This window comes from Oxyura jamaicensis, chromosome Z, assembly GCF_011077185.1.
Source record: "Oxyura jamaicensis isolate SHBP4307 breed ruddy duck chromosome Z, BPBGC_Ojam_1.0, whole genome shotgun sequence".
In the NCBI taxonomy this organism is placed as follows: Eukaryota; Metazoa; Chordata; class Aves; order Anseriformes; family Anatidae; genus Oxyura; species Oxyura jamaicensis.
Window position 1 is genome coordinate 26,315,275 of NC_048926.1, and position 27,447 is coordinate 26,342,721.

Sequence of the window (27,447 nt, forward strand, 5' to 3'; positions counted from 1 at the left end):
GGGCCAACTTCCAAGTTAGATAAGGTTGCTACAGGCCTTGCTCAGTCAATTTCTCAGTATCTCCAAGGATGGATGTTCCACAACATCTCTGCACAAGCTGCTCCAGTGCTTGATCATACGGAATTTCTTTTCCATATATCTAGTTGGAATCTTACATGTTACAATTACTGACAATTGCTTCTTTTTCCTGCGTATAAGGGACTCATTTTCTTAGGAAGTCTAGCTAAAAGTATGTAAACAGACTCCGAAAAGCTTTAAACAGTGGCTCTCTGGCCTTTTTACTTTGTGAAAAAATAAAAAAGGTGTAAAAGAAATCCTCTGATAACTGACCTTTCAATTGCACACAGCAGCTTTTCATCTGCTTTGGTGGTCCTGTGGAGACTGAGAGAAGACTAAGACAAACATAACTGTTGTAGATAAGGTTCCAAATACACATCTATCTTTTTTCTACCTTACTCAAGAAAGTGAGAAATGAAAAGCAGCGTGATTAACAGCAAGCCTCAAGAAGAAATGCTTTCAGCTACTGTGTTGCTTTAAACAGGGAAAAGACAGAGGTTGTATTTATTTTTATTTTTATTTTTATTTTTTTAGACAGCCTCATAATCTTACCTTGATGAGCATTCAGATAATATTGCACTTCTTTTAGGAGTCTGTTTACTGAAGACAGTAAGATCTGCTAACACTTAAATTATTCTCTCTTTTCCCTGATAGCCTATTGTAACATTTTATTTCTATATTGTAACATTCTCTTTCTGTACGGAATTTGGCGTTTTGTGTTCCCAGACTGGTAAATAAAAAATTTAAAATACTTTAATACAGCAATGCAATGACCCTGAAGAGTAGCAATTCAAAGTGTACGATATAAAGTATTCATTACTGGCTAACATGCATATACCCAATGTTTCTAGCAGACGAGAAAAAAGTGTTACTGTGTAAGATTATGATGTGGGCACAGGTTTTAATGGGGAACAATATACTGTATTTATATCACCTATATAGGCACTGCTTGCAGAAAAGCTATGAAGTATTATTAGTATTATACTTTTTCTTTTCCCCAGATATTCAGAAATAGATTTGCTAGTAACTGTATCTCTCCACAGAGTTTAACGTCTTGACTGTGTTGTGGGAATAATACTTCTGCTAGAAGAAATATAAAAATAATTAAATAAATTTCAGTGTAAACCTTGAAACTGATGCTTTAGAATAAAAGGCATGAATTCCTGCTCTTTAATCATGCCTGCAAGTCCTTTTTCCATACAGAAGCAGAGTGTAACAAGAAAGGTCACTGTTATGAAATGAATTCAGAGAAGAATGATTCTAGATACCTAATCATTTTTTCTGCTTTATGACATTGCTTTTGTCAATCTTACTGGAGGACAAAAAGAAAGAATGAAGTCCTGAGAAATACAATTCTTTATTGAGTAGAAGAAGAAACATTACTTTCTCAAATCTACCATTTGATCTAGCGTCCAGAGAATAGAATAATGATCTGTGAAAGCATGAATTAAATTCCAAATTATTGCTATGCAAATTCTATTTATAGGCAAATGATGAACTGAACCTACAGGTGATCTGTGGTGAGTAGCTGTCTGATTAGTGGATGAAAGAAGCATAGGCTGGGTGACTATCAGAAGGTGCTCTAAGTCCTCCTGCTACAATCTTAGCTGCGCACTAAACTGCAGCTGTTCATTATAATCCATTAGTTAGCTTCCAAATGGAAATGATTCATTTATTTATTTCACAAGATGTTACAAATAACCTTCAAATTTTTTGAAATGGTATTAACTACTGGTATAAAAAATACAGCAAATGTACTTGATAAATTAATTTTTGGAGAAAAAAAAAAGTGCTTTCAAAATCAGGACAGAGGTGGATGCAGTGTCACAAAGCAAGTAGCCAAAATCCATGCTGGCCTGTATCTTTTAGAGAATACCTTACCTTCAGGTATCTGAATTGGATGTCATGTCTGATTGCTAGAGATCACTGATCTGTTTGTAAAGGCAGAGACCTTGGACCAAAGGATACAGAGAATGAAAATCTGTCAGAATGAAGATCTACATCACGTGAAGTGAGTCAAGAACTGTGGGGAGACCTGGAAAGAAGAAAAGACATTTTGAGGGAAAAACAAACAAACAAACAAAAAACAGTTACCATGGAAGCATCTTATTTTGTCAGAGAAAGATCCAGTCTTACAGTGACGAACTGTCCACAATCATCTCCTTTTCCAAGATGCCAATGAATGTCTTAATTTGCTGAAATAAGTCATTTGCAACATTACCACTAGCATGGGCAGAACTCATGTGCCTCAGTTCAGAAGCAGCCTTTTAAGTCACAGGAACTAAATGTTGTTTATGTGAGGTGCTGGCTGTCATTTCTGGGTATGAAGGGCCAATGCTTGCTGGGATTCCTGGCTTATGGCTGGTATTCTCTATTTGGGTTCCTGAGAGGAGCACGGAAAAACCCAAGAAACCTGAAATCTAAGACTGTTTTTTATTGTAGATCAACTGCTGATATCTTTCAGTGTGTTGTCCTTAGAGTTTCCCTTTGCTGATGCATCTGTAGCCCACATCTAGACTTATTGCACCTAACCAGATCCTCTTGAGCTAGATGAACAGCATCTCCTGTGACTTTGCTACAGGTATCACAGATCAGTTAGGCTTTCTCTCAGATGTAGTAATAACCTTCACCTGTATCACAGAAGTATGGACACTCGATTCACTGGTTTCAGCAACTGGAAAAAATACTGGTAGGATAGCAATTTAAAAATAAAAATAATAATAAAAAAGATCGTTCAGGGGATATTTTACTGATCAGAAAATGGAGACTGCACAGAAGTAGTGATCGCTATGCAACTGGAGATTCTGGTCTGACATTTATATTTTTGTGCCACTAATGGGAATTATCCTTAAATAGCATTTTCAGGTTCTTATCTACCACAGAAGCAAGGTCTTGCAAAGTTGTAACAAAATGAAAACAGAAGTTGAAAAACATTTAGAAAGGTTTCAAAAATGTAATGCTGTAAGAGACACCAATGCAAACAGAGAAGTTCTTGGCAGGAAGGATGGAAAAAGTACCAAGGAAACATGTTTTCCCCAGGTTTACAGAAAAAAAAAAAAGGGGGGGGGAGAAAGGGGGAAAGAAAAGTTAATTATGATATGAATAATGATTGGTACTTTACCTTCTAGTTTATGAAGGCGGAAGAAAACTGAGAGCACTTGACAAGACAGCAAAGGTGGTAAAGCAGAGAAAGACTGGCTGTGTGCATACTACCTGCCTAAGCTTTTTCCTGAACCTGAGGCACACAGCTGAGTTTTGGATAGTAGCATGGGAGCAGTTCTGCACTGCTAAAAGCCTGTAAGCTGCCGGTAACAGGATGAGAGTTAACAGATGGCAAAAGGGAGAAAGGAAACTTCAAAGTGGGTGTTACGATGTTAAACATAGTAGTAAGCAAAGAGAGAAAAAGGGAAGAAGAGCTCAGAAAGAAAAAGGGAAATGAGAAGGAAGTTAGTCACTGATTTCAGAATATGGAGTAAGAAACTCAAGGACTAAATGTTAAAAAAACTAATTGATACCTGCTAAGGAAAAAGAGATTGTGTGTGGATGTAGAAACTCTTTTACCAAACACTGCTGTTCAGAACCAAGGGGGAGGCTTTGGAGTGTATAAATTGTAGTGCTTTTGCTAACCGTTGCCTAAAATTACTAAAACTTAGAGGTTAGAATGAAAGTGTTTTTTTCTTTTTTGTCTCTGTTTTGTTTGTTTATTTGTTTTTGTTTTTAAAGTATGCACTCAGGTAAATTTGTATCTGTAATAGAATGCTGGTGTTTACTTTACAAAATCTTCATCCAATTGGTAAAACATTAATTTGACCCAAAGGAATCAGCAAAGAAAGCCATCAGCTGCCGGGGAATCAATGAACAAAAACAATAGATTTATCTGGTCATAACTTTATTACACTTCCAAATTTGATTTTAGATTTTTATAAGTTAGAATATTGCAGTGAGAGTGCTGAAAAGATCATTTCCAAAAGTGAAAAATGAATGTCTTTTCTCCAAATATAATATGAAAAAATGTTGTTCATATAACTTCAGACTTTGCCAAGAAGTTTCCCTGTGCTTACCTGCAATATGTGGGCATTTCAGGATGAAAAAGCTTTTTCAGCAGATTGAAACAAGTTGAAGTCATGCCTGTCATGTTACTCTAGACCCAGTATTAATGATAACCTTTCAGCTCAGTTTCTGCCAGTTTATTTTATCAAAATATTCCCAGGCTTTTTTTTTTTTATTATTTTTTTTCTTTTTTTTTTTTTTTTTCCTGAAGGCATTGTCCTTAGAACTGTTTTGGAACTTCCCATTCAAGCATTTGTCCTTACACTCAGAAAATTACTTCCAGTTGAGTGCGTAAGGGACCTCAGTGTGACTGACCATACCTTCATAAGAGATATAAGCTTTGTGTGAGGAGCATTGTAATGTGACCTCTCGGATGGGGCATGCATTCAGCCTGCCCGTCTTTGTTTGCCATAGTTCAAGATACTTCAATATACACAAGCCATCAGATTATAGCTCCACCATGCTTTTTTTTATTATTATTTTTTTTTTCCGTTATGTATTGTGTTATGCCAGGGACATACTGAAGATACGCCGAGGGTGTAAAATACAGACTGACATCCTATTCTCACTGAAGTCAGGAGTTTTGCTGTGTGGAACAATGCACACCCTCACGTGCAAGATTGTGTATTTGCAATTCTGAACTCAGACCTCTCACTTTTATTAGTAATTTGCTGCTTCTCGGCTTTGGGTGATGAGTTATCAAGAAGTGGCAGGCACTTCCTCAGTGAGCATGAGACACGGTTAAGGGTCTGATACCTACAAGATATGCAGATTTTTCTCCACTAGGACCTACCCGCATGATCAGTGCAGTGAATCTCTCGTGCATGCTGGAATTGTTGTAGGTAACACAGTTAGAAACCTTTGGTAACAAAGGAAAACAAACTCTTGGCATGGCACATCAGAAAGGAGTGCAAGCTAAATGACCACCTGCTGTACCTTGAGACATGTTTTCTCTGTATTTTAACAAGTATTTCTTTTGGCCAGTCTAATCCTCTTGAAATACCTGTCCTCAAGACTCTGTCGCTGCCAGAACACTATTTTTCGAACAGAGGCCATCACCACTTTTCATGAGAATCCTTCCCTGCTAGCATCTGCCACATGCGGCAGTTTCCACGTTGGGCTGGTTGTGGCAGCTCTAACTTCGTGTGCACCCATACTGAATGGAGAAAGTGTGGATGAAAGATGAACAGATCCCAGTAACTCTGAAAACAGCAGTCTCAAGTGCCTGTTGGATTCTGTACTCCTACAGAAAAAAATGCCTCGTAACATTTGGTTTAGTGGAGGACTTGTTAGTGTTAGGTCAGAGACTGGACTCGGTGATCTTGGAGTGATCTTCCAACCTAGCTGATTCTGTGATTCTGTTATTTGTTGCTGGACCTTAACTCTGCCATTTTGTTACTGATTTTAACAGTAAAACTACAAGTTCAGGTGTGCTGGCAGTGACACGAATGCCTTAGACTCATGCATTGAAGTAGTTGCTTCAGTCCAGCAGGTATTTAAATATTGCAAATACCCATTGTTCAATGCAGTATTTTTTTGTATAAACATGTGCAGCTTCATTCTTGTACAGTCCACTCCCTATAGGAAGGACATGGTGAGAGGGATCCTCACGCTGAGCACCAAAACACACAGCGCTGGCCTTGTCTCACTGAAGTCTGGCTGCAAGTACTGTGGTAGCACCACGGGTGAGATATCTGGGGTCTTAGGCTGCAAGCATCCTTGGGCCCAGGGGTCTGTGATGCCTGCGTGGTTCTAACAAGCTACTAACACCTGTCTAATTAATAGTGCCAGTGGCTGCTTTCTCTTGCTTCAGCATGCACTGTGTAATCATTTGCATTCACTTTCAACAGGCTCTTCTGTCCAGTTCAACTCAGTAGAAAGTCTGGCACAAGTGGTCAACGAGACATTAGTTCTACGTACAGAGGAGTACCTACCTTGGTCTGTAATGGAAAAGCACTGGAATTTCTACGTAGCATGTGAAGATTTTGGATTCTGAAGACTTCTTGAGTGCTAACATTTATTTATTTTTTCATCATCATTTAGAAGTAAACATTTGAACTTCTAGAACCCAGTGCTTAGTTGTTCTCATTCTGATAAATCATTTGCCCAGCACTTGGAATGGACTGAAAGATTGTTTGAGTAAATGAGAAACTGAAGAGTACTTTGTAGCAGGTGAAAGTGACTGTCAATATTGAATTTTGTGCTTTAACATCATTAAATGGGAAAGTAGACAAGGGCCTGTTATACGCTGGTGCACAATGAAATATATTCTATGTTGGTAAGTTTGTATGATACTCCACCAATTTCTGTGCCTTCAAACGTTCCCATGCTTGACTGTACCAGGCAGGTATCAGCACCAATGCTCACTTTTTACACCTAAACATAGATGCACTCTTCCAAAGCATGTGCTATCAGAAGTGTCTGCAAATGCTTGTGCAGTAATGTGAGCTATTAGGCAGAAATCAAGACAGGCAGCTTTGAAAATAACCAGCAACTTTGCTTTACTGGGCATGGTTATATACAAACCTTTGAGAACGGGATGTATGTTGGGAGAGGTTAGAAAAGGGCTCTTAGCCTTTCAAAGTGCTCAGGGAAATTCCATTGGTGTTTCAACCAAATCTATCTGATAGTCAAAAAATGCACTAGTGTTGGGCAGGAAATACACCGAGCCCATTCCTGGTAAATGATTTTTTCGGCATAACAACATCCTGGATTCCCACCCTGATCTGTGGAGGCTTTCTATTTGTTTTTATTTTACAATGGGTGAATCTGCCTCGGTAGCGTATTTATAACACATTGACTGTCATGAGAGTTATCTGCATTCAAGTGGCGTTCTTGCTCTTTCATTCCCCGGATCGTAAGGAGAGATGAAATAATAACACCTACTGCTCCTAACTCCACTGAATGGGGTGAGAAATACCTCCTGTCGGTACCTAACATCCTCAGTTCCCTATCTGGAGGAGGAGGGCTGTTCTGCAGGGATTTGATTAGTGTCTTAAGTGGGAGATGGTTCAGAGGAGAGAGAGGGCTCTGATGGGCAGAGTTAGTGCTCTGCCCTGGGATGCATGAGCAATCGTTGCCTGATGGGCTGTAAAGATTGGAAAAAAAAAAAAAAAAAAGCTGCCTCGAAGCCAAAAAAAAAGGTAAAGGCTGCTGAGTGACAGGTATTTAGTAAAGGTCAGTTTCCACGCAAAAAGAAAATGAAAGAAAATGGAACATTCTCACAGCTGCTGCAGCAAAACAAACCTGAAGGCATATTGGTTTAAAGGAACTGTTCATTTGGAAGCTGCTGCTTGGAACACCCTCGGAAGAGGGAAGTAGTTTTAGAAGTTGAAGATTTTTGACTGTTAAAATTACTACTGAGTTACTTATATGTTTGTTTGACTTCTTTGTTACCAATGTTTAATAAAATCGCAGTATAAAAACTTTGAGGACTTGACAGTGATGCTTCTAGCCCATCATTACATTAACACGATTAGATGACCTAAGGCAGTACGAAGATACGGTGACAGAAGTCTGAATGATTCAAAACGGGTAGAAAGGTAAAAATGCAGAGAGCTACATGAAAACAGCTCTTGTTAACACCTTAAAGAAAAGTCAGTTACCAGTTTGTTGTTGTTGTTCAATATTTGTATTGCATGCAAGCATCTTCAGAAAGGCTTTAACTTGACAACAAATGTAGGGTTCTACTTCCTAAATCTTACAATTATGAATTGCTTCTGTTGTGCCTACTGGAATCTTTTTCTCAATGTAAAGACCTACTAAGAGACAACAAAAGTCCTACTGCCGTCAGTAGGATGTTTTGGTTTCTTTGATAAAATTTTTGCTTTCTGAGTGTAGTTCTGGGGGTCAAAGACAGGCAGCTATTAGTGATCCTGAGCACCACGGAATAATGAAGCATCCTCTCACAACTGGCAAACAGCAATGGTTAGTCCTCGCAGCCCTCCTGCTTCTGTCACCATCCAGCTCTCTTTCTTAGCAAACCACTTCTCTACTTGTAGCCTGTGAATTAGTGCGTATTTTGTGCTGCGCAGAATAAAGGGGAAAGGACAAGAAATGCAAAGAATACAAAACCCGCGGCATTCTGTCTATTGTTAGCATTCAGATGGGGAACAGAAGGAGAAGGAGATGATGCAGGCAACAAAGGCCACAAATCAGATTTGTATTTCCACCAATTTATTTATCTATGTATTGCCACAATGGAGTAAAAAAAAGGATCAGCGAGAAGATTAATACCAGGGAGGAGGAATGCAAGGCACAAAACAAAAGCGTGAGAGGGAAGGAAGATAAGCAGCTGGGAGGCAGACAATGCAACACAGATTCATAGGTTCTGAGGCCAGAAGCGACCCATGTGAAAATCTGACCTCCTGCATAACATAGGCCATAGGTTATTATTAAATGGTAAAAGCGAGGGAGAGGAGGGGGAAAGAGACAAGAAGCAAAGACAACGACATGGACAGAACTAAACTCACTCTCAGCAGAGGATCAGCACTGTGCCTTCTTGCCAGGCAAAGCTGAACTCTAACCGGCAAACATCGGCAAGGTAAGAGAAACGTGGGAACGAAGGGCAGCTCTGGGAAGCTGTCAAAAACACCGCACGGTGCGAACACCCACTGGGTACATGGTGGTGCCTGGGGAAGTTCTGCTGAAGGGGGATGATGGAGTGGAGGCAGAAGATGCCCCCGAGTAGCACCACCATAGGAATCCTGATAAATCCTTGGAGCAGCTGGAGTTGGCAAGTGTTTTGTGATTATGACACAGAGGAAAAGACTTTTTTTTTTTTTTGATTTCAGACAATGTTAATCGGGGGAAAAACGCCCTGTTTAAGCGATTAAGAGAATGAACCGCTTCACGCGAGAGCTTTAGGCTCTGTTTCTCCGTCCACCAGTACCCCGATGGCCATTTGCACGGCGGCGACAGCAGCCGCTGACCGTGCCCGGCTGCAGGTGAGCCAAGTGCCCGGCTGCCGCGAACATTGCCCACCGGCTCCGGGCTTTGCTGTGGACCCGCATTCTTCTCCTCGTCCTCCTCCTGCCCGGCCCGGCCCCAACTTTCCTCGCGGAGCAGCGCGCAGGGGCCGCGGAGGCTCCGCGCTGCCCGGCGGCCGCGCAAACTTGGAGGCTCGGCGGCGGAGTTTGGAGAGGAGGCGGGAGGAGGAAGAGGAGGAGGAGGAAGGAGAAGGAGGAGGAGGAGGAGGAGGAGGAGGAAGGGGCGCGGCGCCGCTCCGCGGGCGCGCTGCTGCGCGGGGGCGGCAGAGCAGGGCAGGGCAGGGCTCGGCGGCAGGACAGGCGGACAGGAGGAGAAGGGGGACAGGAGGACAAGGAGGTCAAGAGGACAAGGAGGTCAGACAGTGAAGAGGACAAGGAGGACAAGGAGTGTCGGCGTTTTCGGTGTCAGCGTCCGCGGGTGCCGCCGAGGAGCTCCGGTAAGAACTCGCGTGCGCCCCAGAAGTTGCGCGCAGGGGGATTTTCGGGATGGCAGCGGGACGAGGAGGGGGCTGCGGGGCGGGTGGGCGCCCTGCACGCCCCGCGGAGCCCCCGGGGCACCGCCGAGACCCTTCCCCGGCCGCCGGTACCAGCCCGGCGCGGTTTTGTAACAGGAACCGAATCTGCCGGGGAGCTTGCTGCAGGCTCCGGTTTTGTCATCGCTCGGTACATTGCTAAAAAAGCGTGCGTTGGGCTGTGGTTGTGCTTTATCTGCCAAGTGCGCTGACTTTTTTTCTTCGGTGTGGCTCTTTTTCCTTGTAGGGAGACAGAACAGCAAGTATCTGTCAGAAAGAAATGTGTTTGGTAGTTTGTTATTTTTTCTTCCCCCTCAAGAAGAGACAGTAGCAGCTTCTGTCTTTTTATGGGCTGAACAGACTTACTAGAGGACCTTGCCTTGAGGTTATGGGTAACGTAAAGTGGCTTTTGGGGTTAACTCGGTCGGTTCATCCAACCCAAGGACTTTCTTGCTCCACGGAAAATCCCCTAAGTTGTTTCAAAGAGCTAGTCCATCAACCAGCATTACTGGCATAGTTTCAGCTCTTGCAAAGCTTTTTATTTATTATTTATTATTTTTATTTTTTGACTTGATAGGCTGGGAGAGAAATGGCCGAGTGGGGATATGACAGGTAAACTTGAAACCGGAGTGAAGGCAGCGAAGGAGGGAAGAGCTGCTTGCTTGTTTGCTTGCCTTTCAGGACAAGAGCTACAACTATTGAGTGACGCTGGGAGGCAGAAGATTGAAAACAAGTGAGAGAAAGTGGTTTCCTTACAGGGTGTGTGGGTCAGCTGTGGAGTGCTTTGCCCCTCGCAGTCTCCTGGATGTCCAAAAATTTACAGGGGTTCAAAAGCAAATATACAATTTCATGGCAGAAAGTCACAGTGTGCTGGTGCTGTGAAACAGAAAGTTGTAACTCCTGGCTTTGTCGATTTCTGGACTGTAAGTAGATGCAAACTGAAAGGATATGTGGAGAAGGTCTAGGAGAGTTCTCTTTCTGTTCTTCATCCTTGTCCCAAGCACCCATCTTTGTGTGCTCAGGGACAGTGCCTGGGCTGGAGGGACCCCATGGGCTGGGCGGGATGTGCCTGTTATTACAATACATGGGAAGGGATGTGGGATGCTGCTGTATTTCTGCATCTGCTGCTGTTGGTCACATATCTGTTCCCCATGTTTGTTTTTGTTTTTGTTTTGGTGCATTTCTGTGTATGCTGCCTGCCTGTAAAGGCATTTAAAGATCAGTGACACCACTGGCCAGCACTTTGTGATGCATGATCCAAATTAGTGAGCAACAACTTTTTGAAAAGCAGTAATGGTGGAAAAGGAAAAATTAGCTGTTTTGGATTGCTTGTAGATTGCTTTGAACTGCAGCGGGGATGCAGGAGAGGGGGACCAAACACTGAAATCTGCTGGTGTGGCAGTTGTTGTGACTTTGTGGAAGTTCGTCCGTGCTTTGCCTGATATTTCCTGGTGCAATATCTGCAAATTGTGCTGGTCAATCATCAGACTGTCTGATCATCTCAAAAACAGATCTCCCAAATTCTTCAGAGGTAGCCCAGGAGATCGAGGAAGGATTGACCAAAGGCAAAATTCAGAGAGTACAAAGGGTCAAGCAGTATGTTATCAGCACGTACAAAGAAACTGGTGAGTACTGATGCACAGAATTCAGAGAAACCAAGATAATGTTGAAATGTTCATAGAGAACAGATAAGTTCAGAGATCTTGTCAGTCTGTCTGCTGTTTATTCTTTCTGCTGAGGGCTTTGTTGGGCATCCACAATGTATGGTGTGACTTCAAGAAGAGTCCTTAGATCTGTGAATCTCCCCTGTGGAAGCTTCATGTCAATTAGCAGAACAGAAGGACAGCATTTCCAGACTTCGGCTGAAAGGTTTCAGAAAAGGACAATAGATGCAATACAGAAAGGGATTTTGGAAAAGCGTTAGCTGTTGTTTGACACCAGGAATTGAGCACTGGAGAGGTACTGGCATTATTCTTGGTGGTTACTGTGCCCGTACATAGCAGAAGAAACCAGTTTGGGTAGGGTTAGGTGAAGCTGTCCTGATGTGTGCTCCCAAGGCTGGCTGACAGAGCAATTTGGTCCTGCTAGCAGACGATGCTACGAGGGCTTTAGCAGAGCTTATGGTGTTTGCTGTTTCAGCTGTGGAATGGCATCAGCAGTCACACGGCGACTGTTGCGTTTGAGGTTTCCCAGGAAATATCAATGAAGGAGAGAAGAGACACAGCAGATGAGTCACAGAAAGCTTGTTTCTGGAGCATAAACCGCAGGGTGTCGAATCCAGCAACAGAGATAAGTTTTGTCTAACTCTGTCAACAAGCCAAGCCTCATCAGAGTGCTGGCTGGTGAATTCTGGGGGGTTTCACGAGCATTTGCCAGGTGACGGAGTGCGAAGGACAGCCATGGCAAATGCCAAGTTCCCAGACCACATCGTGCCCAGGTACATCGCCCACCGCCATCCAGTGATGGATGACTTAAATGACCATGGGAAATTCCTGTAGTTGCTGTAATCTCTGTGCTACTGGTGTGTTCATCAGTTAATGGCACCTGTGTGTCTGAGGCATGGGGGTGGCATCACGGTGGGGATCCCAGGACCGCCCTTCTCCGGGAAGTCGCCGCACTGCGCCCATCGTGCTGCAGCAGGGATGCTGCTGGCTGCTCCAGGCCCCTTGGCCAAGCTCTGAGAGCTGTCTGTGCCAGCTCGGGGTGGAGCACAGGCTGTGGGCTCCGTGGTTTGTAAGCCCTCGTGAAGGGGAAGGCTGGTGGCAAAGAGGAGGCTGGTGTGCAAAATGCTTCGGTTGAAGTCTGGGCGGAGAGGGGAAATCTGTATGACTTACTGGGGTACAGCTACCATGCTTTCCTCAGCAGAAAGTACCGTGGCATTTATTTACTGCACATGCAGATGGTACAATGTGTGGTTTCTCAGATTTCTTTGAGTGTTGCATGTGCAAAGCTTATGTGTAGTAGCACAGAAGGAGATTTCTTTCCATATGAGAGACTTTTTACAGGATGTGGGATATTTATGGTGGACTTGCAGTGCAGATTGTCATGCCTAAAACAAACTTCAGAAAGGATCACCATGGCCTCCGCTGTGATATGTAGCCCAGATTCCTGTCTTTGGGTCTGTAGCCGAGCTCTGTTATCTGAGGACTGAGCAACACTTTTGGGATGTGAAGCCAAAGGATGCTGGAAGCATCCAACACCCTGGCATCATGTCCACCTTGGGACCGTGGGCAGTGAGCTGCCTCTGATCTGGATACTGGGGTTTTGGCTGCAGGGAGGATGGCTCTGGGGAGCAGCATGGGGCCCGTGCCCACCACCAGAGGTGTTTTTCCCCTTCTGTGCCCATCCCATCAGGGGCCAGCACCCCGCTGAGCCCTGGTGTGCCCCCACTCCGTCAGTCCGTGCACCCACTACAGCATGGCCCAGGTCCTGTGCATCCCCTGACGAAATGAGGAAGTTGCTTGCCAAGGCCTGAACTTGGGAGGGCTTTTGGCAGGTGCTCCTCCTGTCAAGGAGTTTTCCCTCTTCACGTTCACTTCACCCTGCCGTGGAAGGGAATGTGGATGCTTGGACATGAGCCGCTCTTTCTTAGGATTGTTTTCGCCCGTGCCTGGGAGTGCTACATGGATGAACAGAAATACATGCTTGTTGTATGGCTAAAGGCTTCCGTGGCTTGTCATACAAACCATACACTCATTATTTTTCAGCTGATTTGTTACACATTATTATTATTATTCTTTCCAGGCAATGATGTCCCTGCTCCATACGTCCGTCCGACTTCGCACTCGCTTGAAAGGCAGACCGACCTGAAGGCGGCGGTGCCGCAGGATGGGGCGGGCAGCGAGGCTTCGTTTCACCACCACATCGGTTGTGCCTGCATGGTTCTTCCTGGGCAGGGCGCCCTGAAGTGTTCCCCAAGGAAAAGAGACCAAAGCAACCTCCAGGAGGTGGGTCTGCAGCTCGGTGTAAATGGTGTTACCGATACAGCAGCTGTGACTCTGGCTGGGAAGGCTTTGGCCCAGCAGGAATTGACTTGAGGGGTGCAATTTACAGCCAGGGTCTGCAGAAAAGAGCCTGTGAGGAGCTTGGCAGGAAGGTGAAGGCATTCCTGCTGTTGGGGAAAATGGAGAAATACCCTCACTGCAGCCTTTCTGGAGCACGGTGCAGCTTCTCCTGCCTCCTCCGACAGGAAACTTCCACCCTCTCTTACGCCGACGGTGCTTGCCAATGTACACAAGCTTTGCCCCTGTGGGCCTGATTTTTATGCTGTGCAGTAGTTTGGGGGTAAAGGTTAACCCTGACTCCACCATAGACTTATTATTATTTTAAACTCTCATATGAACCAGAGAGAAGCTGTTAAGCCCTAGCTTGCCCCAAGTTAGAAGTGAGTAAACTCCATTTACCTGTGTTGGTTTTTCTTTCGGGGGGGGGCCCCCCCCGGGGGGGGGGGGGGGCTCTTTGACTCCTGCCTTTAAGTTCTTGAAAAACAGGGATATGGCCACCTCTTTAAGTCAGAGAGTTTAATACTCACCTTGCAGGTGATTTGGCTTGAGAATTTTCATGGCTGACTATCTCTGGGCTTTCCAAACACCTTTTTGTCATAACAGGGCTGCAAACCCTCTGGCTGGCAGGACAGAGCAGTTTGGGATGTACTAAGGGATTTGTCGAGAGATTTTTCTTTTTAGGCACTCACCGGAGCTACTTCCAGCAAAAGTTACTCTGAAGTAATTGTGTCTAGCGGGGGATGCAGAGGAGCTGGGCTCCCTTCTCCCATGGGCAGCCGTCTCCTTGCACCACCTTGCAGAAGCCCCTCGCCTCTTTTACTGGCCGAAGAGCAGAGACCCGACTTCCCTTACCTTGACCTATTTCTGGGACATAGGCATGCAGGAAATTATGTTAGGTGTTCTACTGCAATTATGAGGATCACCTACGTGTTGACTACAGTGAGAAAAGAGCACTTGGCCTTCTCTAAGGAACATTTACAGAGTTAGGACCAGAGACAGAGATGGTCAAAATAACTGTCAGCACAGCAGGTTCTGCAAGGAGACACAAATCTGTGTATCCCATGCAATAAAATGTCCCAATATTTAGTGCTGGGATGACAAAATCATTGCCAGACGGGGCAAAGCCAGAGGTGATATACAGAACTGCTAAATCTTTGCTGAATCTGTATTTCCCATCCATCTGCCCAGACACTGTCTTTTCTCTTCCAGATGCACAAACAAAATGGGCAGCGTTAAACTGTGTATTTTATTGTTATTGTTGTTCCTTGGGCATCATGTTCTTTTAAATCTTCAGGGTCTTAAAACTGACAGCCTTACTGTTTAAATGGCTCGGGTCGAAAAGTAATGGGGTATTTTTCCACATCTTGAACCTCACAAATAGAGGTCCATAAAACAGCTCAGAAGTAACTGGGAAAAAATGGGAGTTTCTCAGTTCTTCGGCTGTCAGTCACTCAGAGGAAATGTACGTATGACATCAGGCAGGTCAAAACGGGCGGGTGAGCTGTGGGGAGGGATGCTGGCAGTGGGCACTGCTGCCTGGTACAGGGGCATAGCCCGAGGTGCCGGGCTGTTCTTACAGGGGCTCCAGTGCAAGGACAGAAAAATGGGTGGAAAAACAAGCAAACCTGATAGATCAACTGATCGAGATTTGATGCCAGTATAAAGCACTCCTGCAGGAGCTCTGAGATCCCTATCATAGATAATTTTGCAAGGAAAATAACCAGCTAGCAGCAGTAAATACTAGTACCTAAATAAATTAATTTTCCCAGCTAGCAGCATTGAGTAATCAAGTAGAGATAAAGTTGAACTCAGCCACACAGCTTACTAAAGGAAAAAAAGTCACTTAGCAAAGCACATCACTACTTTTCTCCTTCCTTGGCTTCCCAGGGATGTTTTCTTCTGCCTTCCCCAGAGACCTCTCCAGCAGCTTGAGGGAAGAGAGTTTCCTCTCCAGAGCGGAGGGAAAACCAGAAGGAGCAGACTGCGTCTTTCTGCAGAGCCAGCAGTGGAGACCAAGTCTGCACACACCTACTGTGGGAGTGGGTGTGTGTAAAGCAAACAGAGGTCTCTAATGAGGGAGAGGAGAGAGGAGATCTTTTCCCAGAGTGTTTTTGCCTGAAGGAGAGGGAATGGTCCCTGTTGCTCCTGCTGCTGTATGGTAATGCTGTTGTGCAGCACCGAGGCACACGGTAGCCTGTTTTCCAAGGAAAGGTGTGGACGCTGGTTTTGAGTCAGGTGCCTCTGAGAGCTGGAGGAGCAGCAACTCAGATAAAGCACGTGCTTTGCTGCTCCATTTGCTTTTTTTTCCTTAGTGCCACTTACACGAAATGACCTACGCCAATTGATCCCTCTCTCTGTTCTTCTCCTTCATTCCCCCTCCCCTCCTTTTCTGCTGCTCCTACTTTTTTCAGCACCTGTCCCCTTTCCCACTGTTTTGTTCTGTTTTGTTTTGTTTTTACCGAAGTTGTGGAGGAGATGCTGCCTGGTTCCTGCAGAGCATCTGCATGGGAGAAAGGACTACACAGTGGGGCAGGAGCACTCCTGCTCACCTGCATATCCACATCCTCTCCTTTCACAGATTTGCATTCGGAATTTATATTTTCCCTTGATTCTTGCTCTGTGGCAGGCACAAAATCAGCTCTCCCTTTGATGGTATTCATAGTGAGCACAATGCAATTCAGATACATTGAGGAGAGCGTGCTGCCTACTTACAGCTTGAATTTTCCAGGAATCCATGTTTTGGTATGCCAATATATATTGGGAGGGTTAACCACTCCCAAGCTGAGCTGATAACAGATAAAGAGCTGGTTCCTACCCACTGGCCCATGTGTGGCCTCTGTAGCCCACGGCAGAGAGCCGCAGACCTCTCAGATGGGTAACGCTGGAGCAGAAAATGAACAGTATGTGTTGGAGATGCATGTTAAAGGGAGACCAGGGCTGTTGCTTTCCTGCATCTCCACACAGCCGGTGGCTGAGCTTCGAATTTTGTTTGCTTACCAAACAGGTCCTTCAGGAAGGACTGGCAGAGGGCAGAGCAGGAGGGCCAGTGGGTATTGACTGATGCAAATCTTGCATTCCTTGGGGAAGTCGCCATGCACGGATTGTTGCAGGAAGGTGTGTTATAAGCTTCCTCAGGTAGCTCTGCCCACTTGTTCCATCGCTCCTGTACCCAGAGCTCTGTCTCCTCTCTGTGGGCTGTATGGCACCAGCCTGCCCTGAGCAGAGGTTCCGGGTGGACGAGAGACAGCCTCCAGTGCAGCACCCTCACCCTGCTGCCTGCCACAGGGCTCCTGGTGTGAGATCCCCCCCCAGCAGGCTCTGGGCTGCCCGTGATGGACCCCAGGGGCTCAGCACAGCTCCTCCGCATGGGCAGCACCCATGAAAAGTACCTCGAATAGCGTGGCTGTTACTTTAAAAGAACAGCTTTTTGGAAACTGTTTTATTCCCAAGCAGGCTGTTTCCAGCTGCCGTCTGCGAGTCATCTGCCAGATAGGAAGGGAGGCTTCTGGAGGGGCTGGGGCTGGTTCCTCGGTGACAGAGGGGTCTGCTCTCTCTTTGCAGCAAGAAAGGCAGTCGGTGTTCATGTTTTCTGACTTGCAGTACTGATACAGGGACGTGAAAGATGGTGATTGCTTGGATTGCAGGAGAGACTCGCCATGCAGGACAAGAGGCAAGTGAAAGTCAACCACTTGTTCCTGTTCAGGGCGAAGGCAGGTGCAGACTCTTCCTGCACAAAAATGATATTGGCATTGCTGAGTTGCAGAAACTGGGATTTGCAGTTACTCCCTGTGCATGCAGTTTATGGAAGTGGTAGAAATAACAGTGTGAGGAGCAGGGGCAGAGCACTGGGCTCCCTCAGCAGCCAGAGCTCTGCATATGTAAGCCATTAGCATCCCAGCAAAGTGGAAACATGCCTTCAGAGAGGCAGCACGAGCCCAAAGCCTGCAAGTTTCTCTACATGGCTGAAGGAGATCTGCCCATTTCTGTCAGCTGTTTGAGTCCCTCCTTAACCCTTTAAAGCAGGGAAGCCTGAAAGAGAGCTGAAGCAGCTGAAGCGCTCATGGCTACAAAATGTTGGAGCAGGAGGACACCAGCAGCCTTGGTCATCCAGGATGACCCAGGCTCATGCCTAGCAGAGGAGTTCCTGGGCTGGCCTTTCTCCATAGCTCCTGAACACCATCCTGTAGCACTGCTTGCTGGGGCAGTGACTCTCCTGGGGAAGCCTCTATTTTCTCACAGCCTGTTCTTGGGGTGAAACTGTCCTTTGCAGTTCCTTGCATCTTTCCAATGCACTGCAGAGGGACTTCAGGCACTTAGTTTGGCAGACATGGGGCAAGGTGAGTCACACGTGCACGGCACAGTGACTGGGACAGGAGACTGCCAGCTAAATGCAAAAGCACATGGCTCTCCACACAGCTTGCAGAGCAGCAGTGGTGCCCACAATGCTGGGGATCCTCTGGCCAGCTTATGTCTGGTGTTAGCAGCACACCTGACCTTTTCCGAACCATTTTCAGGATAGCCATTTAAATTTCAATATCACAGAGGGCACACTAGGACCTGGCTGTCAGTCAGAACAGCTGTAATTAATGTCTGTGGTTTGTGAGGGAAAGCTTTTAGCCGGACTGCTCCCTAGCCACCTCTCTGCTGCTCCACCTGAAGCCCGAGTGCCTGTGGATGGGATTTCCTCCTCTGCCCGGCGCCTACATTTGCTTTTGTGTGGCGGCCGAACCCTGAGCGGTGTGCGTGGATTTATAAGCACAGAAACCTTTGGTGCAGCGACCTTTGCAGCTGAGGACAGAGCATGTTCCTGAAGAGGCTAGAGTTGCTGTACCTGGGCGATGGATGTTCTGCCTTTGCTCAATTACCCTGAATGCAAGCAGCAGTTGTGAAGGGAGGAGCCACTTTCCGGAGTAAGTACCTTGTAGCGTGTAGAAACGTTAGGAGCTGTCTGAGCTGGAATTATACTTGTTTTCATATTTATTTTTTTTCTTTCCCAAAAGAATTCTAAAAGTGGGTTTTAATTTACCTTCACTTAGCCTTCCCTTGGCTTTTATCCTGTAAGAAATTAATATTTCAAGCAATTACAGTCTCTTAGTATAGAAACCCCACATTTCTGTGTTGCTTCTGTAATCTGTGTTGTAAAATCTAAGAGAAATAGCCAAGAGAAATAGCCACCAGCTCAATTTGCCTCACTTTCCCTATCAGTGCACATTATTTCTACCTCTGTGAAAATGTCCCATTGTGAACTAGGTATTGACTGTGCTATGTGATTGACCCAAGCAGGTTGCCTATGGCTTTTGTACAGGTGGAAATGCTGCTTTCCACATTTATGATGTGCCACTGCAGGGGTTTGCACATTTCAGGGTACTCCACAGCTTTATGTTTCCAGACTGCTGGAATAAGATCGACTAGTTTGCAAGCAGGAACACCATCTCTTCTTCTTCTTTTTTTTTTTTTTTTTTTTTTTTTTTTTCTCGGAGAGGTGAACTTCAGCACATCTCGCTGATAGCAGCAAGCAGAGACCGTTGAGGTAGTGGGTTTTCTACAGTCACGCTTCCCTGATCAGACCACACTTCATTTCCCCAAACCTTTGCTGTGTTACCTAAAATATACATAGTATGTATATACACACGTGTTATTTCCTCTGTTCTAGTTGCCTTGTCCCCATGTTGCTGCAAGTCAGTAGAAACCGAGGTCTAAGTGTACATTTTCTGGCATGCTTGTGCCATCAGCTTGGCCTTCCTTCCCAGTGCTTCCCCGAGCTGGCCATGGCTCTGCTCATAACTATCAACACTTTTAGTACTCTGTGAGTTCATGAGCCTAAGGAAGAAGCCCTGCTAAGGAAGCTTTTCTTACAGTTTTTTTCCATTGTTTTAATTCCAGCAACACTTGAGTTACACTGGTATGAGATGAGTCAAAATGCTGTTTGCTTGGTGAGTGTTTCAGGACAAAGAGAGGGGGGAAAAAAAAAAAAGTATATTACAGTTTTATGGGCTTTACAGGTTTTTATTAGTACTTTGTGAGCTCCAGGAGAGCTGCAGAAATCTTCTGCAGGCTCCCAAAAGATGAGACATGCACATTGGACTGAAGCCTGTAGGAGAGAGTGGAGCACCACTGCCTACTTTCAGAAGGCTGTTGTTTTCTGGTCCTCCTATAAGCCCAGACACATTGAACTGCATTGGAGGTGAGGACTGATAGTTCCTCTTCAGGAACAGCTGGCCCAGGCTTCCCTCCATGCCCCTTGGGGGTATTTGTTCTGCTGGTGAAGGCTAGCATAGCTCCTGCATTCATCATCAAGAACATCCTGCATCATCTTTGGTAACGAGGACCTGATACATGGCTGAGGTCCTTCAGGGATGTGTGAAATTCTCCCCCTCCACCATCAAATATCACTGTAATGGATCTAACTAGCAGCCCCTATTCTGGCCTAACAGGAGATAAAAGCAGATTCCCAGAACAGAGCAATGGTCACAGTAAGTGTTCTTGTTGGTAAAAGTTTCCAGTCAGGGCTCTTGGTGGATGGTAATTGCCTTATGTCATGGTGCCAGAGAATTGAGCCTTCTGTCCGTATTTCTGCCTTGGCTAATGAAATCTCTGGAAACTCCCAATAGCCAGCTGATTGCCTAATTCTTTCTTGACTCCTGCTGAGCTCATGGTCTTTATGATACTTTCTGAAAGATGGTAATTAGCTGTTGTGTAAGAACACATGCATGTTCTTACACAACCCAAATTTGTTTGCCTTGTATTTGTTGCATGCCTGTTTTCTTTGATCATCTCTTGATCTTGCATTACAGATGCAAGGGATAAATAAAAACACCCATTTGTCTTCTCTGAGTCATTCAGTACTTTGCATCCCACACAGCAAGTGTCCAGACCAGGCACTGTGCATGTGTGTTTTTTACAGGACGTGATCAACCTTCATTAATTCCTTCAGGAGCCTTGCGTGCAGTAGAGAAAGTGCAGACATGTTAGGAAACTCAGCAATGTGGCAATGCTGTCCTCCCTTCCTAGTATAAAACCCTTGTGCAGAAGTGCGGTAACTGGTCCTACATATTGTACAAAGAGTAGGATGTTAGCGCCTGAGGAAAAAAGATACACACGAGCAAGATAACCATCATGGTCAGTGCTACCCAAGGCAGGTGCTTCAAGAAGTTGTAGGTGACTGTTACCATCTGTAGCATGCTGTTCATTCCCCTCCTCTTCCAGAGATGACCATGTGTATGGTACAGTGCTGTGTCCAAGAGGGGCTTCAAGTGCTGCATTTTGCTAAGAAATAAGAGCTTCACACTGGTGTCAAAAACTGATGATATTTTTGCGGTGGCCCTTCTGTCCTGAGGTATTTCATGCTCTTTTCTCACACTGGTCCTCAAGAAGTCATAGAATCATTAAAATGCTTTAATTTGGAAGAAATATCTGGTTCCAACTCCACTGTCATACATCAGGCTTCCTAAAGCCCCATCCAAGCTGGCCTTGAGCACTTCCAGAGATGGGGCACCCACAGCTTCTCTGGGCAGCCTGTGCCAGTGCCTCACCACCCTCTAAGCGAAGAATTTTTTCCTAATCTCTAATCTAAATATACTATCTTTTTTACTTTAAAGCCATTACCATTTGTTCTATCACTACATGCCTTTGTAAAAAGTCCATCCCCACCTCTCCTGTAGGCCCCCTTTAGGTACTGGAAGGCCTCTCTAAGGTCTCCCCAGAGCTTTCTCTTCTCCAACTCCCTCAGTGTATCTTCACAGGAGAGGTGCTCCAGCCCCCAGTCATCCTCATGGCCCTCCTCTGGACTCATTCTAATATGTTCATGTCCTTCCTGTGCTGGGGGCCCCAGAGCTGAATGCAGCACTCCAGGTGGGGTCTCAGGAGAGCAGAGGAGGGGGAGAGAATCACCTCCCTCACCCTGCTGATCATGCTGCTTTTGGTGCAGCCCAGGATATGGTTGGCTTTGTGGGCTGAGTGCACATTGCCGGCTCATGTGGAGCTTTTCATCAACCAGCACCCCCAGGTCCTTCTCCTGAGGGCTGCTCCCAATCCATTCTCCACCCAGCCTCTACTGGTGGTTGGGATTGACCCAGGGCCCGGACCTTGCCCTTGGCCTTGTTGAACCTCAGGAGGTTCACACAGGCTCAACTCTCAAGACCATCTTGGTCCTTCTGGGTGGCAACCCTTTCTGCCAGCATGATGACCACACCACACAGCTTGGTGTCATTGGCAAACTTGCTGAGGGTGCACTTGATCCCACTGTCCATGTCACCAACAAAGATGTTAAATAGTGCTGGTCCCAGTACTGACCCCTGAGGAACACCACGCGTTACTGATTTCCACTTGGACAACAAGCCCTTGACTTCAACCGTTTTGAGTGTGACCATCCAGCCAATTCCTTACCCACTGGGTGATCCATCCATCAAATCTATGTTTCTCCAATTTAGAAACAAAGGTGCCATGTGGGATAGGGTCAAATGCTTTGCATAAGTCCAGGTAGATGATTTCAGTTGCTCTTCCCCTACCTGCCAATGCTGTAACCGTATTGTAGAAGGCCACCAGATCTGTCAGGCATGATTTGCCCTTAGTAAATCCTGGTCTCCTGCAGAAGTTAACATTGTTCTGGTTACAGGCAAATGTTTTTTTGTGCTTAAAGAGTGGAGTTGTTGCCCATGTACTGGTATACTGAACTTGGCCTTGGATGCCTTGGAGGTAACAACAGAGAATATGAATTTAATATATTAAGAGTGGGGCGGGAGGGACAGTGGGATACTGGTAGTGGTGAGCTGCATTGCTGGAGGGTGGCTGGGATCATGCATGGCCTGTGTCTGTCTGTACCGCTGTGGTGATAGTGATACTGTGTTTTGTAAAAGCACAGACGAGGCTGTGGATATAATTGCTGACTCCTTGTGCTCTCTCATCTGACCAGATCCTGGCCAGGGTCAGGGAGAGAGCTTCCATGAACAAGGGATTCAGTGGAGGAGCTGCGATTTCTTACCAGTGCTCGTTAGTTCCTTTCTTCATGAGGAATTCAAACCACATCACCAAAATATTACGGGTTTCTATAATCTCTTTATATGGCACAATAGTTTATTGTGGCTGGCAGTGCCAAAAACCATAGGAACATTAAACGGAGCTGAGCACAGATCCTTTGCCCACCATCTGGGAAGAAAGAAACCTCAGTGCTGCCCAGGTGATTTTGGTACATCCTGGCCTGCCTGCAGACCACGCCAGACTCCAGCAGTCCAAGGAAACCATGGACTGTTTTTTTTTTTTTTTTTTTTTTTTTTTTTTTTTTTTTTTTTTTTTTTTCTGGAACACCTAGAGATGGAATGTTTGATGCTGGGCGGTAGCTGGCCAGAACTGATGCAGACAGATTTTTTTTATTTTTTTTTTTGAGCAGAGGACTATGCACTCATTTTTATTTTTATTTTATCTTTATTTTTCCAGCTTCTCTTTTTGCCTTTTCAAGGGAGGTAGATTTGTTCCCTTCCTGCATGTAGCCACCTCTGTTCAGCCAGGTGTGATGTCAGTTGTCCTTGGTAGCTAGTGAGACCACAAGGCAGAGTCACCGGGCAGGTTGCCCAGAGAGATCACACTCCACCTTTCTGCTTCCTGCAAGTATACAGTAGAAGAAAGAAGAAGGAAAAAGAAGAAGGAAGCAGGTGAAGGGGAAACCTGGTCTAGATATTGAGACATTGATTAGACCTTGGGCACTAGTTTGGAGAAGTGAAGGCAAGCAAGTGCTGGCTAAGGGAGAAGGTGGGGTTTTGGCTTTGTGATAATGGAACATTGGAAGGAGAGATCTGTTTTTTTCTCATCATTTGTAAGTATGCCTGGTGTCTGTAAAACCTACAGAGAGTTGCCAAGCTCTGGCTTCTGCAAAATAGGTATATTACTGTGCTCCCTTCCCAAGTCTCTAGCCGGCACCCCCGGGTGAAACACAGAGTGCCAGGGACTCAGGCAAGCTTGTTGAACCTGCATGGGCACCTACATGTAGGCTCACATCAGGGCTGCATGTATTTATTCAGGGAAGGTGGCATTTCCTTCTCCTTTCTGTTGCCCCTCAAAGAGAAAGTAACTGGGAAAGGAAAACACTGGGAGAGCAGACTAATGACACAATTCTATTTTGAATAGGATAAGTTTTGACTGTGAAGCTAGAGCTTGCAAGACCTGATCATTGTGGGTATGGTAAAGACCCCTAAGTTAGCTGCATGCACATCTCAGTACTTGATTTTACATCTATATCTGGAACCTCCAGGCATCTGACTACTCCTGGTGGTCCCACCATTTTATTCCTGCCCGTAACTGCACCTGAAAACTGGGAAGAGGGGGAAGCTCCAACTTTTTTGAAAGGATTCATTTTGGTATTGCATGTGGAAGCATAGATCTTGTTGAGGTTGGTACAGCAGAGGAGAAGGCAGGGCATCACAGGTGTCTTGCCTAATGCTTGTTGCAGGAAATGATGGAGAAGGGTTGTGTTAAGCCATCCATCCACCTGGCTCTGGGAGTGACTGGGAGCTGTTTTACGATGGTATCATTGCCTGTTGCACAGCTTCAGGAACCAGACAGCACATGGTACTTCATCCATGTTCCCTGTCTTGTGCCTGACAAGGGGCAGGGAAGGAGAGGACATTGTGGAGAGAGGTACAGAAAAGCTGCCCACTGTCCAGGAAACTTCCTGTCATGGCACTGTGTACAACCCTCCCAAATCATCTCACTGGTTTGCAAAAGACCATGTTGTTTCTGTTCTGAACTGAAGCCTCTCTGTCCTTGTTAGAGCATTGCACAACATTTACAGCAGGTTATGTGTACCCTTCAGCTGATTGTGCACATTCAAAGTTTCAGTGACTGGTCTGATCATCAGCTGGCAAGTGGCTTCCCAAAGCTGGGCAGGAATTTCCTTCACTCCGAGGCGTTCCGGAACAGCTTATTCTTGAAAGAAATTGCTGGGAGCTGTTCTGCATGAACAGTTCAATGTAGCAAAAAAAAATAGAGTTTAAACTAATGCTGCACCTGAATGTGGACTCTGGTCTAATTTTAGTTCAGGGATAACAATAATGCTGCTTGCATTCAGCTAGTAAAGCAAAAATATAAGAAAACAGGATCACTGTGTTTAACTTTCACTGCAGTAATACCTCAGTTGTTAAGTTGCTTCACATAAATGATATTGCACACCCGGTTTCATAAAAAAGGGCTGTGGCTGTGCCTTTGCAGTCACAGCTGAGGTTGAATCATACATCAAAGAACAGGAGAGATGCACTGCTTCCCACTGCTGCCCCTCCAGCCTTCAAAGGCTGTATTATACGCTCCCTCCAGTGGATGGAATTATTGCGTTCATCTGTCTTTTTTCAGGGCAGATTAGCAGTATTTTCAAGAAGGAATCTGGACACAGGGAGGACTTTGGACATATCAGACCCTGCTGGGAGTGGACAGGAAGGAAATCCATTTTCCTCTGGAACTCTTTGTAGGCCAACCTTAGTGTCAAAGACAATGAGGATGCTCTGAATTAATTTTAAAACTTAGAGGTTAATTTGTTTATTTATTTATTTAAATACAGACAGTTGCTAAGCATGAATTCTTTGCAGACTCATGAGAGAGTCTCTTGCCGTACCCAGTGAGTTATCTGGATTTGCCTGGGAAAATGCACTTTCCTCTCTACTCATTTAGAGGACAGTCATGTTTCTGCCAATACAGGGGTTGCTGTACCTCAGTTAATGACTCAAATGAAAAAAGAGGTCTGGAAAATAAACAGTAGGAGTCTTATCCTAACACACTTATCTAGTTGGTTATTATCTGAAATCAGTTGTTTCATTGCTTTCAGTCAGATAATTAAGGGTAATGAAATTTTGCCTATTATTGTGGCAAAGTCTGTCATTAAATTAATGTGATGATTAAGGAGAAAGGTGGTGCTTATGCTGTATCCAGACCAGTGCACTGATGTTTTTGTCAGAAGCTGTAATTGCCTCTGATGCATTGTTCCTATTGTAAAATGTCAATATATCTCTGTTTTCTTACAGAATGAAGAGGCATAAGTGTCCCTACAGATGTCCCACAAGAAGGAAGATTCTGATTCTGTGTTTCACGGGGTGGGTGATTGCACTCCTGAAACTCCTCCATGTTGAAAGACACTTTTTTCCATCTAAGGGCATTTATTTGGTTGAGCACTTCTTGAGCACTTCTTCTTATGTTAGAAACAGGTATTCCTATCTTAAAAATCACTTTCAGTATGAAATTAATTGTTCATCTATATACGAACAAGATCCCCAAGAAATTGGCAAGAGTTTAGAGATAAGAAGAAAAGATATAATTGATTTAGATGATGAAGATATCATAGCAATGACGAATGATTGCCACACTTATCGCACACTTAGGAAATACCACCTAAAACCTGTTTCTCCAGAGGAAGAGAATTTTCCATTAGCCTATTCTTTGGTTGTTCACAAAGATGCAGTAATGGTAGAAAGGCTCATACATTCACTGTACAGTCATCAAAACATATACTGCATCCATTATGACCAAAAAGCAACAAGAAGTTTCAAATCTGCTATGAACAATCTAGCTAAATGTTTCCCCAATATTTTCATTGCATCAAAACTGGAGACAGTGGACTACGCACATATTTCGAGGCTGCAAGCAGATTTCAATTGTTTGTCTGATCTGATGGACTCTACAGTTCCCTGGAAGTATGTTATTAACTTGTGTGGCCAAGATTTCCCTTTGAGGTCAAATTTCCAGTTGGTCGCTGAACTGAAGAAACTCAATGGGGGAAATATGCTGGAAACTGTAAAGCCAAGCAGCAGCAAAAGAGAACGATTTACTTATCACTATGAACTTATGAAAGTGCCTTATGAATACATGCAGATGCCTGTGAAAACCAATGTTTCCAAGAACCCGCCACCTCATAGTATTGAGGTATTTGTAGGCAGTGCCTATTTTGTTTTAAGTCGAGCATTTATTCAGTACACCCTCAGAAGCTCTCTTGCAAAAGATTTTTTTGATTGGTCAAGGGATACCTACTCTCCAGATGAACATTTCTGGGCCACTCTTGTACGTGTTCCTGGGGTTCCTGGGGAAATTTCGAGGTCAGCCCAGGATATCACAGACCTTCAGAGCAAAACTCGCTTGGTGAAATGGAATTATCTTGAAGAACATTTATATCCTCCATGCACTGGTACCCACCTTCGCAGTGTCTGTATCTATGGGGCTGCAGAATTACGATGGCTTATGAATTATGGGCATTGGTTTGCCAATAAGTTTGACTCCAAAGTAGACCCCGTCCTGATAAAATGTTTGGCAGAAAAACTGGCAGAGCAACAGAAAGAGTGGGTTTATTTGTCCTCTGACGAATATTTTCTGCGTGTAGGTTCTGTGAATGCCTCACTATAGCAGTACCGTTCTCCCTGCTGTCAGTTTTGTGTTCTGCTGCAGCATGGGGCCTGGAGTTCTGCCCTGACCTGCTGCAGGAGGCTGGCAGGAGAACTGCTCCTTCTGCATAAGGTCCAGGGCTCTGGGGAAATGTGTACCTGGCCACCTATTTATGAAAAGTCATGTCTCTCTGGTTAACCATTTTGTAACTCATTACAACAATACTCTTACTGTCCTTCGGGGTGATTCTGGGAGGGTAAGGTTTGGTTTTGGAGACTCTGGCACTATCCTAATGGAATATTCCAGAAATGTTTTACATCAAGTGTGTTTGCATCTTTCTTAAGGAACCCTGCCATGCCTGTTTGCCTTTCCCCTGTTCCTTCACTTCTGTTTTTCATTAAGGTGTGAATCAAAGACCTCTCTATCTGCTACCTCAGGAAAACTGGAAGTGCCCAGCTCACAGACAAAGCCAAGAGAACAACGCGA

The 27,447-nt window shown here is 45.0% G+C and overlaps 2 protein-coding genes across 4 annotated transcripts in view; both read left to right on the forward strand.

The window, feature by feature from the left end:
- ANKRD31 (ankyrin repeat domain 31) overlaps positions 1 to 7,303 on the forward strand; it is a 64,567-nt gene extending 57,264 nt beyond the window's left edge. Inside the window, exon 22 of the mRNA XM_035309572.1 lies at positions 5,958 to 7,303. The gene's annotated coding sequence lies outside the window, so the exon portion shown is untranslated. The remainder of the gene's footprint in view (positions 1 to 5,957) is intronic.
- A 1,865-nt stretch (positions 7,304 to 9,168) lies between these two features.
- On the forward strand, positions 9,169 to 27,277 carry GCNT4 (glucosaminyl (N-acetyl) transferase 4). 3 transcript variants are annotated; one of them, XM_035310657.1, is made up of 3 exons: positions 9,169 to 9,532; positions 13,352 to 13,554; positions 25,614 to 27,277. In XM_035310657.1, the coding sequence occupies exon 3, from the start codon at positions 25,615 to 25,617 to the stop codon at positions 26,980 to 26,982; it is 1,368 nt and encodes a 455-aa protein (XP_035166548.1). In that variant the 5' UTR covers positions 9,169 to 9,532; positions 13,352 to 13,554; position 25,614; the 3' UTR covers positions 26,983 to 27,277. The 3 variants fall into 3 exon arrangements, with proteins under 3 accessions (XP_035166548.1, XP_035166550.1, XP_035166551.1); XM_035310659.1 differs by lacking the exons at positions 9,169 to 9,532; positions 13,352 to 13,554 and adding an exon at positions 23,218 to 23,283; XM_035310660.1 differs by lacking the exons at positions 9,169 to 9,532; positions 13,352 to 13,554 and adding an exon at positions 24,499 to 25,121.
- Positions 27,278 to 27,447: the final 170 nt, after the last annotated feature.